Here is a 15,123-nt window from a genome sequence, read left to right on the forward strand (position 1 = left end):
CGAAGCGGATTGATGAAACTCCTTGAGCAAACTGGGAATAAATTTGGAGTTCTTTGGAATTACTAACCGTCCTTTGTAGTAAAGTATTCCCTTACTAACTGAATACCCCGGATGAGTCTCTGGTTGAGCTTCACAGTCACGCCTCAACTTTCGTATTTCTGAATCTGCCTTATGTTCCGCTATTAACTCAGCCCCTTGCAGCCACAGCGGCGTTGAGAGAATTGTCAATAATCCACCCTCTTCAGCCCTACGAGACAACGCATCAGCTGCTCGGTTTTCCCTACCCGGTTTGTAACAAATTTCAAAGTTGTAACCCAACAATTTTGCCACCCAATTTTGTTGATCCGGGCTAGTGATGCGTTGTTGTAATAAAAATTTCAAACTTTTCTGGTCGGTATAAACCACAAACGAGGTCCCTAAAAGATAGGAATGCCAATGTTGGATGGCTAAAACCAATGCCATAATTTCCCGCTCATAAGCTGATTTGGCCTAGTTTCGATCGCTTAACGCTTTGCTGAAATAAGCGATAGGTTTCTGTTGTTGCATTAACACTGCTCCAATACCCCAGCCGGAAGCATCACACTTAACCACGAAAGGAATGTTGAAGTCGGGAAGGGCCACCAAAGCAGCCTTGACCATAGCTTCTTTTAATCGATCAAAAGCTTCTTGTGCTCCCTTATGCCACGAAAAAGCATCCTTCTTAGTCAGCTCTGTTAGAGGTTTGGCGATACTGCCATAGTTACGGATGAACTTTCTGTAATACCCGGTAAGGCCCAAAAATCCACGCAATCCTTTAATTTGCTTAGGTATCGGCCAAGCCAACACCGCTTCAATATTTTTAGGATCCATTGCAACTCCCTCGCCATTGATAATGTGTCCCAAATACTCTACCGACCTTTGACCAAAAAAACATTTTTTTTCTATCGACAACCAGCTGATTTTGTTCCAGGATTCGTAACACCATCTCTAAGTCAATCAGATGTTGATCCCATGAAGAGCTATAGATTAGGATGTCCTCAAAGAAAACCACCACCATTTTACGTAACCAAGTACGAAAAATGTCGTTCATTATGGCTTGAAAAGTAGTCGGCGCATTCGTGAGTCCAAAAGGCATTACGAGGTATTCGTAATGACCGTCATGAGTACGAAATGCCGTCTTCTCAACACTATCCGGGTGCATACGGATTTGATGATATCCCGATTTCAGATCAAGTTTAGAAAAAAATTGAGCCCCGTGTAATTCGTCAATGAGTTATTCAACCATAGGAATCGGAAATTTATCCGCCACCGTAGCCTTGTTAAGAGCTCTATAATCCACACACATCCTCCACGTTTGATCTTTCTTCCATACTAAAATAACAGGGCTTGAAAACGCACTTTTACTGGGTCGTATCATACCGAGAGAAAGGAGTTCCTGCACCTGTCGTTCAATCTCAGTTTTTTGCACATGAGGATACCGATAAGGACGAACACAGATTGGGTTATGAGGAATAAGGAGAGTAATAACATGATCATGAGTTCTTGCTGGAGGAAGGCCAGAGGTTGTCTGAAAAGCCTTCGGAAACTGACTTAAAAGCAATTGTAAGGCTTTTCCTTGCATTGTGGTTGAATCATTTCCAAAACCCACGTCATTTTCCGGTAGGGAAGAAGTGGCAGCTATTGATCCTTCGGAATTAACCAACCATTGTTGCAGAGAATCAAAGGACCCCTGAGTTACACGCATTCCTTGAAGAAAAACTGGAACCCCATGAAAATTGAATTTCATCCAAGCCTTCTCCCAATTGTGGACCACTTCTCTTAATGTTCTAAGCCAAGCCATACCCAGCACCAAATCCAGTTCTCCAACATCAAAAATCAATACATCCACCGTGAAGTCATGATTTCCCACCAATACTTGGAGATTAAGACATTGTTTATCAACAAGTATTTTATGGCCATCCCCTAATTTGATACTAATTCCCGAACAACAGTTAAAAGGTAGAGCTAAGGATGTTACCAAATGTTGAGAAATGAAATTGTGAGTCGCGCCACTGTCGACTAGGATGGTAACCGGGATATCTCGAATTGCCCCTTCAAACTTCATCATCTTGCCCCCTCATATCACCTCAGTGGAAACCCCAAAATACTCCAAGGCAGCACACATTCCCGACGGAATTTGCTCGTCTCATGTAATGGTTTGTTCGTCGGGAGTCTCTACATATCAGAGGTCCCCCGTAGCCAAAGCATCTTCATCATCGCCCAACAATAATACTCGTAGCTTTCCTTCGGGACACTTATGAGCCGGTCCAAATTGTTGTCCACATCAAAAACATAACCCTTTTTTGCGGCGTTCTTCCCATTCCGTTCGAGTAAGAGAACGATACCCCCGATCCTTTTGATTACCGGAAGAATTGTCGGAAGTCGGATACCCATACGGACGAGAATTGTGAGAGGACTTAGCATTCAATGAACGGTCCATGGACTTAGGATTAAATGGGCCTCTCCCATCTGGGCGGCCCAATGTAAAAAGGCGACCATCCCCTTGACCCACTGGACTAAAACCAGAACCCTATGATACGAAAACGGGAGTGAGACAGGTTACTTGATGACGGACATAGCATCTCTTCGACGTCCTTTGCTAAGTACATCGCATCTAAACGTGACTGAGGACGGTGTAATCGAACCCATTTTTTGACCTCATCTCGTAACCCTGCCACAAAATATCCCAACGCCTGCGCTTCCGGTAATCGAGGAACCAACGATAGAAGGTATTCAAAATCGTCGATATAATCATGGATGGAGGAGGATTGCTTAATGGTAGCAAGCTGTTCGTAAGGATTTTGGATCTCCAAGCCACTAAATCGTTGCAGCAACTCAGTCTGAAATTGCTCCCAAGTAAGTGCCTCATGAACCTGCATGACGATGGTGAACCAATGTTGAGCCACCCCCATCATACTTAATTGTGCCAAACGTAGTCTGAGATGGGTTGGGGTACTGTTGATGTCAAAATACAGATTAGCTTTCTGAATCCATCCCTGAGGATAAAAACCAGAAAACTCCGGTAATTTGACTTTCTTCACTGCCCAAGGTAAACCATCAGCAACTATGTGAGGATTATAGCCACCACCACCAGGTCCTCCGCCGCTGTTGTGAACATCGAAGAAAGGACCCGAAAATTGATCGCCTAATCCCGAACCACTCCCTGAATCCGGAAACAGGTGTTTTCCTTGTTGTTTCATCCATCCCAACATGATCTTATGAAATTCGCTGGATTCAGCCCTATCCACCTCCAACGTCTGCAGAGTGGTTTTGATATCGGAAACATCCGCTCGAATTTGATGAATGAGCTCCTCATGTTGCTCCAGTCGATGTTGAACAGAACGAGTTTCCATCGATAATCGAACGGAAAACAGAAGGAAATGGCAGTCAAGGGCAGGTCGGACCAATGATGGGTAATGATAACAATTCTATGCAAAACAAGTAAGAATACAGAAATGGGAGGAAGAAGATGATGAATTCATTGAACTTGAATCGGACAGAATACAAAGGAATAAAACTCAGGTAAAACCCTCTCTCACAATCAACAGATTGGAGCCTAAACAATTATCAAAGAAAACAGAATACCCACTACAAGATCACCCTCCACTATTTATTCTTCTCTCTCCTCTAACAAACCTCAGCCACTTTTCTCATTTCCCGTTTTACCCCTTCTAGAATACACATGCAATATTCTAGGCTTAGTTGCATCATTTTTAATTAATTCCCAATTCGTATCACATGGCAAGCTGTGTGACAAATGGGTTCTGAATATTTAGCAAGGTTTTGCATGACAAGTTACCTACAGGAAAATTAAGAAGAAAAAAAACCATGTCAGGCTTCACAAATCGTAGAGTATCTTAGGCGTCACCCTAAGATGTTAGTGGCAGGCCGCAGGAGTAGCCTTCCCACAGTCGCATTAAGGAGACTTTTTCTTGAAACTCTTTACTCCAGCCGTGGCAAGCATCCACCAAGGAATAAATTTTGTCTAAAAAGCAATCTTAAAACTTAATTGTCAATGAAGTAGTTTGAACCATATATATACCCCCCCACCCTACAAAACAATGAAAAAACCCCATGTTCCCTATGTGTGATCAAACAATTAAACTAAGAAAAATAATTGAATATATAAATCGAAATAAACTGATGGCACTTGTGTTTCCCGTCATCTCTCCTTGTGGAAGAGTTACCTCTGCTGAATTAAAAGAATCATAGAGCTTTCTAGTCTCTTGAACTCGTCTGCAGTAATCCATGTGCGATTTGTCAGATAGTCTTCATCACTGGCCCAAAAAACTGTCATAACGGCCACATGAGTTGCTACAACCCCAGGATGCAGCTATCAGTAAAACGTTGAAGCATAACTTGATCATTCTTGGAGAAATATTTGGTACACATGACGTACATCAGTTTTAGATTTACAATTATCATTTGTTTCTCAGCATGCAGTTTGTGTACATGGTGTGCAAAGGACTCAATAGTCTCGCTAGTCTATGGGTAGACTCAATAGGGGAACTATAAGTCACTGCCTCACTGGTAGCCTAGAGTTATGACTCGAGGTTTTCGAGTACAGATACGCCACACAACTCCAATGCTGACTCGAAGAAAATTTACTACTTATGTATTGCATAGAACATTCATAGTACTTGTAGTAGTTAGACTTAAGAGTCATATAGCAAGTTGTAGAACATTCATGATATTTGTAGTAGTTAAGAGTCATGTAGTAGAACCGAAAAGCTTCATAATCTAGATGCGATGGAGCTCCCTATAACCCCCTCATTTGAAATCTGTCCAATTTTTTAGAGTGATAAACAATGAACTACAAGTTGGTCTCTCTTGTCTTCTCCATATCTAGTGTTCCCTTTACAAATATTTCTTACTGCAATTGGGCATAAATCTTTGTCGATAAGGCCACAAGGAACATGGAGGAAATAAGTTTTGTGACAAGTGGTTTGACAGCGAGTCATTCCTATTGAAGCCGTGAAGAGGGAAAGCAACAGGAATGTTGCTACTATGCAGAACCTAAAGAAGGATGTTTCTCGTGAGAGATCCAAATATCAATCTCATCCATGGAAACCCATTTGACGACACACAAATCATGCTACTTATGAATGAAATGAGTTCTTGCATTGACAAGTGTTGTAACATATTTCAGGATGCACTTCATTGTAGAACTCCTGATTGGATTGTGATATTTAACGCTTTCTAAGTCAAATGAGCATCAGCTCCATTATTGGGGAAAATTCCTGCTTGTCCTAACCATGCCAAAGTCATTGAGGTTTTCTGCTTTTCTGTTACAGTTGTGGCACCGAGGGTTGTCACATATGTTTCCCTTTGTAACATGTTGTTAAATGCATGAGTTCCGCGTTGAATTATGTAGTCCTTGTAAAGCTGGAGCTCTTAGTAAATATCATTCTGAGGAAAGGATTGTGGCATGGTATCTCATATGGTTGGTCAAAAGGAAAGATAATGTTCTAGTGTTTAACTGCAAACCTATAACATACGTATCTCTCTATTAGATATTGTTGAGATATTTGCTCCTTGGTCCACAACTTTTTAGCCCATCTCTGAATTGTTTAGAGGCTTTCTTTATTTTTCTTTTTACCAGGATGTTTGGTAGGCAACAATTTTTTTTAACATGTTACTAAAACGCTCTCACTTTCATGATAACAGGGGCACTTACACACCTACAGATTCTGTGATAATGTGTGGACCTTCATTGTTCAAGATGCCATTTTCAAGTACGACGAAACCCAGGAGAATGTTGGTCAAGTTAAAATAGTGGCATGTGACTCCAAGCTGCTTACACAGTGATGCATGCTTAGCATTTCACGACTAGTTGCTGAAAAAAGATGGTAGTGATTAAAAGTGTAGAAAAAGGGTATGATAAAAGGGGGGGAGGAGCTCTGTTGTTGTACCTGTTAGAACCTGGCACAGATCAGAAATTCAAATAATCCCATCAGTCCTTACACGTGTAATTCTTCATCATTCTGTGTGAATTGTTGTTCCTGTTTTATGTTGTATTTGGTGTAATAGGATGGAGTAGAAGAAATGTAATGCTGGTCCCTCTGGGCTATGAACCCCTTGGATCTTGTTTTAGTACAAGTTCCTTTTATTTATGCAATCCTTTTGGTTCACCGAACCTTGTTTAAAACCATTGATGTGCTGCAATGCTATTGGTTCATATTGCAGCTCTCTTTCTCATTAGTGTTAGAAAGATGGTTACAAAGCATGGTCATAAACAAGTGGGACCCACAAAATCCAATGAGAAATAAAATACAATGAACATAAATATTTTAAATTTGGATATCTAAGATATTCCTCTCCTCCAGTCATGGAGAAGGCGATTCTTTGCCTAAAATTGAGTCATTCAGGAATACTTTCACCTTCATTCTGCCTTGTAACATACTTCAGCCTGCAGTTTTATCAGATTCTCAGATGTTCAAAGATCAAGTTTGCGTATTCCACCACCTACAGCCCACTATGGCATCCTTCAACTCTGCCAAAAGCACTCGGTTTAAAATTTTTGAACTTGCAGATGGAATGGTACTCCAGGTTAGAACTTTTCATTTGTCATCATATGCCTTCCAAACACATATGTGCACATTTCGACTTTGAAAATCAAAATAGTGCTTTTCATATTTGAAATTGACACGAATATATCACAAATACAACACCAACATTCGTCTGTAATCTGTATGATTATCCAATATAAATTAGTGTACTTGACAACTTTATGTTGAGGATATAAAAGAAGCATAACTTTTATAACAAGTTAAGCCTGTTTGATCTCAGAAGTCAAAGTATATCTCTAATTTTGGAAGTTATGCTCTGTATGAATAGGTTAATGTATCTGGATTTGTAAGTGGCCAACATGCAAAAGTGAAACTTCAACTTCAAAATTGCTCACAAGCATGGATTCTCCACTGGGGTTGCATTTCAAATGGAAACAAGTGACTGGAACATTTATAAAGTTTTTTGCTTTCTTATGAAATTTGGTGGCATGCCCATGTCATTAGGATTTTCTATTTTCTTGCAGAAAATGGTTTATCCCCTCTTCTTATCCTTCTGGGACAACAATTCATAAGAAGACTGCATTGCGTACTCCATTCATAAAGGTTTGTCCTTTATCATTGCCTTGTTGTCCAAACTTCAATGGGTGCTTGTTCTAGCTTCATTACTGATCATTTGACTTGTAGGATGGAGATGCATATGTTGTTGTCATTGAGCTAAGAGACCCTAAGATACATGCAATTGAATTTTTTCTGAAAGAAACCCGACATGATAAAAGGTTTACCTAATCGTTCTTTTATTTATTATATGCTGTTAGGAATGAGCCTTGGAGGGCTAGAAGGTCGCAGGGGAACAATTTTGTTTTGTCAAGATTTAGCCTTCTAACCCTTGCAAAGTTCAGGAGCTTTGTTGCAGCATGGCCACCCTTTACTTTTTATTTTTATATTGTTTTTTTAGTTCTGAGGCATTATAGTTTTGCATTGCTAGGTTGAAGATGAATGGAGCAAACTTCTGCATAAAGCTACATGAAGAAATTGTTGTAAGTATCTCTATTTTCAATTTTTTCCTAGTATCCAGATTGGAAACAGCCTCTCTACTCTCTGGATATTGGCAAGGTCTGCATACATCCTAACCCCCACCCATCCTACCTCTGTGTGGGATATACTGGGTTGGTTTGGTTTGGTTTGGTTTGGTACTTCCTAGTATTTAGATTATGATCATATGTCATCTTTGCAGGTTGAACATGATGCTGCTGGAAATGCTAAATGCTTACTCAATGAAATGCCTCATAAAGGGGAGGTTGAGAAGCTATTGAAACACAGGTTCATTTTTAACATTAACCTAAAGAATATGTGAAGTTTGAGTTGTGAGTCGATCCTTGTGTGACTATCATCTTTACTTCTGAATGCGGATGTAGGCTAGGTAAGCTAGTTTGTGAGAGTCTGTCGTCTCACCAAAGGCTTTGCTAGCCTGAACCTGCCCATCTGACTGTTTGAGTCGAGCTCAAACCTAGAGGGCTTGGGCATGTTAGGTCGACTAGCCTAAATGAGTGTTGAGCCTGTACGATACGAGTATATGCAATTCATTAGTGTAATATGTAATATTTAATTAATCATCAACTCCTTCCAAAAATCAATTGGATGTATTTTATTTGAAAGGCCTAATTTTGATTTTATGCAAGCATACGAGCCCAAACATCTGCTGGATTCCTAGGTCGGGTCCACATGGGACACACATATGTTGTGTGATATGGGTGTCCCAACACCTGGAACGTTACAAATTTTCCAAATTCCAAAGCAACTGTGAAACATGATTGGTGTCATCAACTATAGGAATTTTTTACTTAAATATGTACATGAAGCTTTAGCGCATCTCATATACTAAGATGGTTTTATAACTGCTGAAGGGGCATTATTTCTTGATTTTCTCCAATTTTAACATTTCCTTCAATTGACTGAGACATCTGCAGCTCCACTTTCTTCCCGAAACCCTCTACCTCTTCCTCCATTTGGCAAGGTCTTTCCCGAAAGAACAATACTTTCAGCAATATGTATGCTATGTCACTTGAAGAAGCCCATAATGATATGGTAATTGCTTCAGCTTGTTTATATTTTATATTTTTCTTTGAATTTGATTTTGGTCAGGTAGCACAATAGTAACTAGAAGAAAGATATGAGTTCTATTGAATTGAATTTTACTTATCTCTGCTGTATTTTTCTGGAGTTGCACTTGACAAACAGATAACACGATCCCTTAGGTCCATGAAAATTGCAACAATTTCCATTTTGGGACGTCAATGTCCCAAGAAAATTACAACTTTTTGGTCAATCTTCAAGTTAAAAATTACTTTCTCCTATTCTGATCATTACTAATTATTGATTAAATTGATTTGAGTCCCAAGATTCTCTTATTTTTGTTACTACTGAAAGGTATTTTAGACATTTGGCTAGCCTTTAAACACTTCTATTGAACATGGAGAGTTAGATATTTCAGTTATCATGGGAAAAAGGGAGTATGTTTATATGCATAGTTGTAAACCAGCAACTCGACTCAACTTGTTCTAATAAGTGTCATAGAACTTCTTGATTGAGATCGTTATTTACTGATATGTGTCCATAAGAAAATGGAATGATATGGGTAGAATATTGTAATACAGGTTGGTGAAAAGTCATACAGGATTAGATTCTTGAGTAAACAGGTACCAGCATGGATAAGATTTCCAGCATCAATTGTCATACCTTTTGGAGTCTTTGAAAAGGTTCTATCAGAAGACATAAATAAGGTATGCATCATTATATTCATGGAAATTCTGTGTGGGCCTTTTTGCCCAGATTATTTTATTGGTATCAGTGAAATCAACTAGATCATTACAAATTGAATCTTTAGCATAGATGGAGCAGTTCATTTCTCATTTCTATAAACAATCTTTTTCATCTTGCTCCCTTTCTTCTCACTTTATATCTTTATTCAGTCTCTTGTTAGTAAAGCTTATATATTAGTACACTAATTTCTTCAGGAAGTAGCGAAGAAAATGGCTTCCCTTCATGAACATACAAATACGGGAGACGTTTTGAAGCTCAAGACAATCCAAGAAACTGTTTTGCAAATGAAAGCTCCTCGTAAAATGGTAATTCAGTAATAGTATCTGCTTATTGAATTAAAATTATGTGTTAAATTCTCTCCTTGAATGTTATATTTGCAGAACCATTATGAATTTACCTGTTTAGAATTGACATCCTCACTTTGTTTCATGAAACAATGCAATAGTTTCCAATTTGATATGTCTGATGTTAATTGCAAAATGTTCTTTTTTGAAAAAGGTTCCGAGATGAAATGACCTTTTTACCCTTATGTTGGTTTCTGGTGGAAGTAATAGACAAATTCCTGATAAACTTTGAATTTTGTATATTTGGAGAGCATTGAGGTGAGAAAGAAAATGAAGAGTTCTAGAATACCATGGCCTCGAGGTCTTGGGGAAGATACATGGGACCGAGTTTGGCAAGCAATCAAGGAGGTATTGTTCTCCCCCTCTTCCCAAAAAGTAGGCTGAGTTGACTTTGAAGTCAAACCTATGAAATTTTAAATCAGAGTGGGATGGCCTTACTGTAAAAGTACCAATATTATCTTCTTGTATAATTTGTAATGAAAATACCAAGAAAGATGTACGGTCTAATGAGGCTACTATAAAATATTTACTCATGGGTGGGGAAAGTTCTTCTATTCTGGTTCATGGTTTCTCTTCTTGGGAAGGGCAGATCTAATATTTTTTGTTTATAATTAATGAATTGTTGAAATTAATCGATCCCATGTTAAATTTATTTTTGCTTTTTGATAACTTTCTGACTTAATTTCTGAGAATGATTAAATGAGTTTCCGATACTTGTCCAGGTTTGGGCTTCTAAATGGAATGAAGGAGCATATATCCCAAACATGAATCATGATAAACGAGGCACCGGTATTTTGATTCAAGAACATGTTCGACCTGATTATGCCTTTGTGACATACACAAATCATCCCGTGTCTCATGATTCCTCACAGATATACACAGAGGTAAGCATCGAGTCCTCATCTTTTTTACATCCACAAAATCTTGTAAGCCATTTTTCGATATGGTTGGATATTCTCTTATTACGTCCTTGCTTTTTGTCTCTTTTTTGGAAATAACCAAACAAACCTAGTAGATCCGAGTAAAAAGTAGGGTCTGGGGTGGGATGTACAAGACTCCTCCTCCACCCCAAAGGGTAAAGTGGTAGTTTCTATGAAGACTCCCGACTTGTGTAAAAAGGTTGAATGAATAGGCAAGAACAACTAAGAGTCTTACTCGGTAAGTGAGGATGACGACTTGATATGAATCAATTGGCAAAAATTAAGATTAGCAGCCAAAAGTACCAGTAATCGGATGCTTATTAGAATAAACCCTGGAATTCGAGACCCAGTAATCTCCAATGTCTACGACAAGAATAAAAAATACTAGAATGAATCAAAACAATGGGGTGGCCGGTCCCTTAAATAAGCCGTACCCTAATCCTCAAAAATAGGAAACATACTTATCCTAAGTAACTAATTAATAACTTTCCTAATCAATTAATTAAGAATAAGGAAATTGCGAACATCCCCCGTATTAAACTTGATATTGATTTGTATTGATTGAAAAATAATAATAATCTGATACACCTTATATAGGTAAAACTAATTACACTTTGGACCCTAGACAATATTAATAATATAAACTAGACTAGTTGACTTAGTCTAACACCCCGAGTTGGGTTCACGTGAGACCAGCCTGTTTTCGTGAGACCCGTGAGACCACATTTTTACACGTAACCTTCACAGCAAAAACACTGTGAAGGTTTAAAAAAAGACGAACCTTCACAGCAAAAACACTGTGAAGGTTTTAAAAAGTCACCTTCACAGCATTTTGCTGTGAAGTTTCAAGTGTAAAATGTTGGTCTCACGGGTCTCACGAAAACAAGCTGGTCTCACATGATCCCAAGTCAACATCCCCCTCTACTTGTTTCCTGCCTCTCTTTTGCGACGCTGATATATCCGACCCCAGTGTGGGTCAGGCTGAGACGTATCATTACTCCCGCCCCGAAAACTCACCTTGTCCTCAAGGTGAAAGGCAGGAAACAGCTCTACCACCTGATCCATCAGCTCCCATGTGGATTCCTCACGCGTTAAGCCCTCCCATTGAATCAGAACTTCCAAGCCTTGATCACCTTTACAAGTCCCGAGCACATCCATCGGACGACAACCCATCTTCATACCTTCATCTAGACCTGCAGGCAGCTCCAGTTCCACCCGTTCGTCTCCTATCGCCGCTTTCAGCTGCGACACATGGAACACCGGATGTATGGTCGACGATGGCGGCAGTTTCAATTTATAGGCAACCGCTCCCACCCTTTCCAATACTTCAAAGGGTCCGTAAAACCGTGGAGCCAACTTCATATTAGCCCGATGAGCCACCGAATCTGTCTGTACGGCCTCAATTTCAAGTAAACCCGGTCACCCGCTTGAAAACAAACATCTCTCCGCTTGCCATCCGCATGAGTCTTCATGATTTGCTGGGCCCGATGCAACTGTACCTTAAGTTCCGTTAGCACCTCATCCCGTTCCCGTAAATAGCGGTCCACCTCAAAAGTAGTCGCCGCCCCCTGATCATAACCCAAAATACTCGGAGGATCCCGCCCGTATAACACCTTGAAGGGTGTCGTGCCAATCGAAGAATGGAAAGAAGTGTTATACCAATATTCTGCCCATGGTAACCAATGTGTCCATTGCTTCGGTTTTGAGGAAGAAAAACATCGCAGATAAGTCTCCAAGCCACGGTTAACCACCTCTGTTTGCCCATCCGTCTGGGGTGGTAAGCTGTACTCCTCTTAAGGAGCGTCCCCTGATATTTGAACAACTCTCGCCAGAAGTGGCTTATAAACACACGATCCCTGTCGGACACAATCGATTTAGGAACCCCGTGCAACCTCACAATTCCACGGATAAACTCTAYTGCCACCRAGGCCGCTGTGTACGGGTGCTTTAGCGGAATAAAATGGGCTGATTTACTAAGCCTGTCCACCACTACCATTATTACACTRTACCCCTCTGACTTTGGTAACCCATCGATGAAATCCATCGTTAAATCTTCCCAGATACGATCAGGTAAGTCAAGGGGCTGAAGTAGTCCTGCCRGTGCCAAGTTTGAGTACTTGTTTCGCTGGCAGACATTACATTCTGAAATCATTTTAATAATGTCCCGCCGCATACCAACCCAATACACTTCCGTCGCCATCCGTTGGTATGTCTTTTGTGTACCTTCATGCCCCCCCTCGCCCCGCAATGCATCTCCTGGAACAACCGTGGTATCCATCCCGAAGTACGAGAAATAACCAATCACCCCTTGTATCGCACCTGCCCATCCTCCACAGTATATCCTTCCAGCCCGTCCTCCCCGTTCGTAATGCGTGAGCGGAGGTGAACTATTTTCGGATCAGAACGGTTAGCATCTAGTAAATCTTCATCAGTACTAACCCGTGACACGGTCAAGCTACTCACCTTGATTCCCGTTCCTCGACGCGACAGTGCATCGGCAACCCCGTTCTCGCTACCCAGTCGATATATAATCTCGAAATCGTATCCCGACAGCTTAGAGATCCACTTTTGATGTTCACCCGCGACCACCCTCTGCTCCAACAAATATTTCAGGCTCTTTTGGTCGGTGATAACCATAAAACGGCGGCCCAGTAAATACGGTCTCCATTTCTGCACGGCCATCACAATAGCCATTAATTCCCTTTCGTAGACCGATTTAAGTTGCGCCCTCGGGCCTAAGACTTGGTTGAAGTACGCGACCGGCTTACCGTCCTGCATCAACACTGCCCCTACTCCCTGCCCGGAAGCGTCCGTCTCTATAGTAAAAGTCTTCGAGAAATCGGGTAGAGCCAAAACGGGCACCTTAGTCATGATATTCTGCAAGTTTCGAAAAGCCTAGGTGGCTTTTTCGGTCCAGGAATCCGTGTAATTCTCGTATATTCTTCGGAATGGGCCACTCGGTCATGGCCGTGATCTTGGACGGGTCCGCCATCACCCCGTTGCTAGTAACAATATGGCCCAAATAGTCAACCTGGGTCTGCCCGAATACACATTTCTTGTGGTTACAATAAAGTTTCTCCTTCCGCAGGCAATCAAATACCGTAAGTAAATGTTTCTTGTGTTCGTTCATGTTTTACTGTGGACTAGAATATCATCAAAGAAAACTAATACGAACCGTCTCAAATAAGGTCGGAAAACGCGGTTCATTAGCGACTGAAAGGTGGAGGGTGCGTTAGTCAACCCAAAGGGMATGACTAAAAACTCGTAGTGGCCCTCGTGTGTCCGAAAGGCTGTTTTATGTACGTCGCTCTCCTTCATTCTTATCTGGTGGTAACCGGATTTTAGATCAAGTTTACTAAATACCGCTGCACCGTGCAATTCGTCCAATAATTCATCTATGACTGGTATCGGAAACTTATCCAACACCTTTGCTTTGTTTAAGGCTCGATAATCGACACAGAAACCCAACTACCGTCTTTTTTCTTTACTAAAAGAACGGGGCTTGAAAACGGGCTAGTACTCGGTCGAATTACCCCTGCCTCAAGCATTTCCTCGACCAATCGTTCAATCTCGTCTTTCTGCAGTTGGGGATATCGGTAGGGTCGTACGTTAACGGGTTCCGTGTTTCCTTTGAGAATAATAGCGTGTTCATGGTCCCTTGACGGTGGTAAAGCTGTAGGTAGCACAAACAGATCAGAGAAATCTGCTAGTAAGGAGTCAAGTGCCGTCGGTACCTGAGTTGCTGCCGCCATCTCATCAATACTCGCCAGGGACACCAAGTAAGTCTCGCTGATATCTGGTATAGCACGGGCTAGGGACTGAAGTGACGCCTCAGCCCTTCGCAGTCCGGGTTCCCCTCGCAAAGTGACCCGCTCCGTGCCATTCATAAAAGTCATGGTCAACTCWCGCCAGTTCACCCGTGTATCCCCCAGTTTTCGTAACCACTTCACCCCCAGTATCACGTCCGTGCTGCCCAACTCGAGGGGATAGAAGTCCTCGATCACCCGCAACCCCGGTAAAGACAATCCTACATTCCGACAAATACCATAACACATATCCGTCTTCCCGTTGCCCATGGTGACGCCTGTCTCCCTCCGCCCCGTAACCCGTAGCCCCAACGGTTCGACCAACCGTAGGGACAAAAAATTGTGGGTTGCCCCACTGTCAATTAGTACCACCACCTCGGATCCTTGTATATTACCGCGAAGTTTCACCGTATGGGGAGATGTCATGCCCACCACTGAATGTACCGTCACCTCCACCGCATCCAAGTGCACGTGAAATTCTGGTGTTGCCTCTTCCCCCTCGTCATCATCATCCATTAACATGATCCGCAGAGCCTTTTCGGGGAAACGGTGTCCGGGAGTGAACTTTCCGTCGCATCGAAAACATAAGCCCTTAGCCCGTTTATCCGCCAGTTCCGATTGTTGTCTGTTACCCCCTATTGCCAGTCTTTTGGTTCCTGTTGGTGGGGCAGCTAGTAGCCGTGAGCCCCCCCCCCCCCCCCCCCCC

The 15,123-nt window shown here is 41.5% G+C and overlaps 1 protein-coding gene across 4 annotated transcripts in view; it reads left to right on the forward strand.

Annotated features, from left to right (window-relative positions):
* The first annotated feature begins 4,610 nt into the window (after positions 1-4,610).
* The window catches only part of LOC112514285 (alpha-glucan water dikinase 2-like), a 14,068-nt gene continuing 3,555 nt past the window's right edge, over positions 4,611-15,123 (forward strand). Inside the window, exons 1-11 of one of the 4 annotated variants that reach the window (XM_025120650.1) lie at positions 6,500-6,567; positions 6,856-6,965; positions 7,052-7,130; positions 7,212-7,303; positions 7,513-7,564; positions 7,762-7,847; positions 8,495-8,612; positions 9,167-9,307; positions 9,542-9,652; positions 9,941-10,039; positions 10,414-10,575. In XM_025120650.1, coding sequence (XP_024976418.1) covers positions 6,556-6,567; positions 6,856-6,965; positions 7,052-7,130; positions 7,212-7,303; positions 7,513-7,564; positions 7,762-7,847; positions 8,495-8,612; positions 9,167-9,307; positions 9,542-9,652; positions 9,941-10,039; positions 10,414-10,575 — 1,062 coding nt within the window. In that variant the 5' untranslated portion in view covers positions 6,500-6,555. Of the gene's footprint in view, positions 6,568-6,855; positions 6,966-7,051; positions 7,131-7,211; positions 7,304-7,512; positions 7,565-7,761; positions 7,848-8,494; positions 8,613-9,166; positions 9,308-9,541; positions 9,653-9,940; positions 10,040-10,413; positions 10,576-15,123 lie in introns of all 4 variants that reach the window. The other 3 variants (XM_025120648.1, XM_025120649.1, XM_025120651.1) reach the window with 3 other exon arrangements.

This window comes from Cynara cardunculus, assembly GCF_001531365.2.
Source record: "Cynara cardunculus var. scolymus isolate 2C chromosome LG 6, CcrdV1, whole genome shotgun sequence".
NCBI classification, from domain to species: Eukaryota; Viridiplantae; Streptophyta; class Magnoliopsida; order Asterales; family Asteraceae; genus Cynara; species Cynara cardunculus.